Source organism: Parus major, unplaced genomic scaffold (genome assembly GCF_001522545.3).
Source record: "Parus major isolate Abel unplaced genomic scaffold, Parus_major1.1 Scaffold1225, whole genome shotgun sequence".
In the NCBI taxonomy this organism is placed as follows: domain Eukaryota; kingdom Metazoa; phylum Chordata; class Aves; order Passeriformes; family Paridae; genus Parus; species Parus major.
This window is the reverse complement of record NW_015380081.1, coordinates 1-1,620: the sequence shown is the minus strand read 5'-3', so window position 1 is coordinate 1,620 and position 1,620 is coordinate 1. Positions and strand designations below refer to the sequence as shown.

Genomic DNA, 1,620 nt, shown 5'->3' with positions numbered 1-1,620 from the left:
GGGGTGGGGCTTAAGGGGGCGTGGCTAAGACAGGAATGTGCGTGGCTATGGGGAAAGGGGTGGGGCTTTTTAAAGGGGCGGGGTTTTGGGAGGCAGCAGGGCTAAAAGGGGCGTGGCTTTGTAAAACAGAGCAGGTTAACATAAAGGGGGCGTGGCTTAACCCAGAGGGGGTGTGGTTAAACCAGAAGTGGGCGTGGCTTAACGCGAAGCGGCCGTGGTTTATCGGCGGGAAGGGGGCGTGGCTTTATCCAGGCACGTGTGAGTTAATGTAAAGGGGGCGGGGCTTTATCCAGGCATGTGTGAGTTAATGCAAAGGGGGCGTGGCTTTATCCAGGCATGTGTGAGTTAATGTAAAGGGGGCGTGGCTTAACCCAAAGAGGGTGTGGTTAAACCAGACATGGGCGTGGCTTAACGCGAAGCAGCCGTAGTTTATCGGCGGGAAGGGGGCGGGGCTTTATCCAGGCATGTGTGAGTTAATGTAAAGGGGGCGTGGCTTAGAGGGGGTTGGTTAAAGCAGAAGTGGGCGTGGCTTCACGCGAAGCAGCCGTGGTTTATCGGCGGGAAGGGGGCGTGGCCTAGCGAAGGGGGCGTGTCCCACCTGGAAGAGCCAGCGCAGCGCCGCCCCCTGGAGCCGGGGGTGTCTCTGGGCCGCCCCCAACAGCGCCACGACCACCCCGGGGTGGCCCCGGGCCAGCGGCTCCTGGAGGGCGGGGCCAAGCTCCGACAGCACCTCCTCCACCTGTGGGGGGCGGGACACGCCCACCTGAGCCGGGCCACGCCCACCAAACCCATCCCAGCCAATCCCTGAAGCTCTAATTAGCTTAGGCTCCGCCCCCTTGGGTTTAAGCCCTGCCCATCTCTTGCCCTGTCAATCAAATCCTTCCCTTTAAGCCCCTCCCATTTCGCTCCACCCCTTTAAGACCCACCCACCTCTCACCTTGTCAATCAAATCCTTCCTAAGCCACACCCCCTTTAAGCCCCTCCCACCACACTCCCACTCATTTTCCAGCCAAAGCCCCGCCCCTTTCCTGCTTTAAATTAAGCCCCACCCACCTCTAATCAATTCCTTTCCAAGCCCAAGCCCCGCCCACCAGCCAATCAAATACTTTAAGCCCCTCCCCTTTAAGCCCCGCCCCAACCAAGCCCCGCCTACCACGTCCTCGGGGGCGTGGTCCAGGAGCCTCTGCAGGCCGTGATTGGCCACTCGGTGCGAGGCCACGCCCCTCAGGTGACCCCGCAGGTGACCCCGGAAGAGCTGGCGCAGCCCCGGGGGGTCCAGGACCGTCATGGCCGCCTCCAGGAGGCGGGACCGGGCGGGGTCCTGCAGTGACGTCAGCAGCGGGCTGGGCCAATGGGAGAGCCGCCATCAGCGGCGGCCAATGGGGAAACGGGAACCCCACCGGCCAATGGGGAAACGGCGCCGCGGAGCCTCGGCCAATCAGAACTGACCTCTGCGGGTGGGCGGGGCCTTGGCGGGCGAGGCAGCCAATCAGGGCGCGGCAGAAGCGGGAGCAGGACGGTGATTGGCTGCAGTGGAGGGCCAACAGCGCCCCCTGCAGGCACAGGCTGGCGCAGGGCGGGGCCAGCAAAGCTGGGGGGAAAGTTCCGGAATTTGGGGGG

General features: G+C 63.4%; 1 protein-coding gene across 1 annotated transcript; it reads right to left on the bottom strand.

The window, feature by feature from the left end:
* Positions 1 to 474: 474 nt before the first annotated feature.
* Positions 475 to 1,614, bottom strand: NOP9 (NOP9 nucleolar protein). Its single transcript, XM_015616910.3, has 3 exons — positions 1,450 to 1,614; positions 1,154 to 1,343; positions 475 to 739 (listed from the first exon to the last, which is right to left on the bottom strand). The coding sequence occupies exons 2-3, from the start codon at positions 1,286 to 1,288 to the stop codon at positions 509 to 511; spliced, it is 366 nt and encodes a 121-aa protein (XP_015472396.1). The 5' UTR covers positions 1,289 to 1,343; positions 1,450 to 1,614; the 3' UTR covers positions 475 to 508.
* Between the last annotated feature and the right edge of the window lie 6 nt (positions 1,615 to 1,620).

Coding starts and splice junctions, on each gene's coding strand:
- NOP9 (XM_015616910.3), bottom strand. CDS start 1,288: ATGACGGTCCTGGACCCCCCGGGGCTGCGCCAGCTCTTCCGGGGTCAC. Junction 740..1,153: donor ACCACGCCCCCGAGGACGTG/GTAGGCGGGGCT, acceptor CGCCCCCCACAG/GTGGAGGAGGTGCTGTCGGA.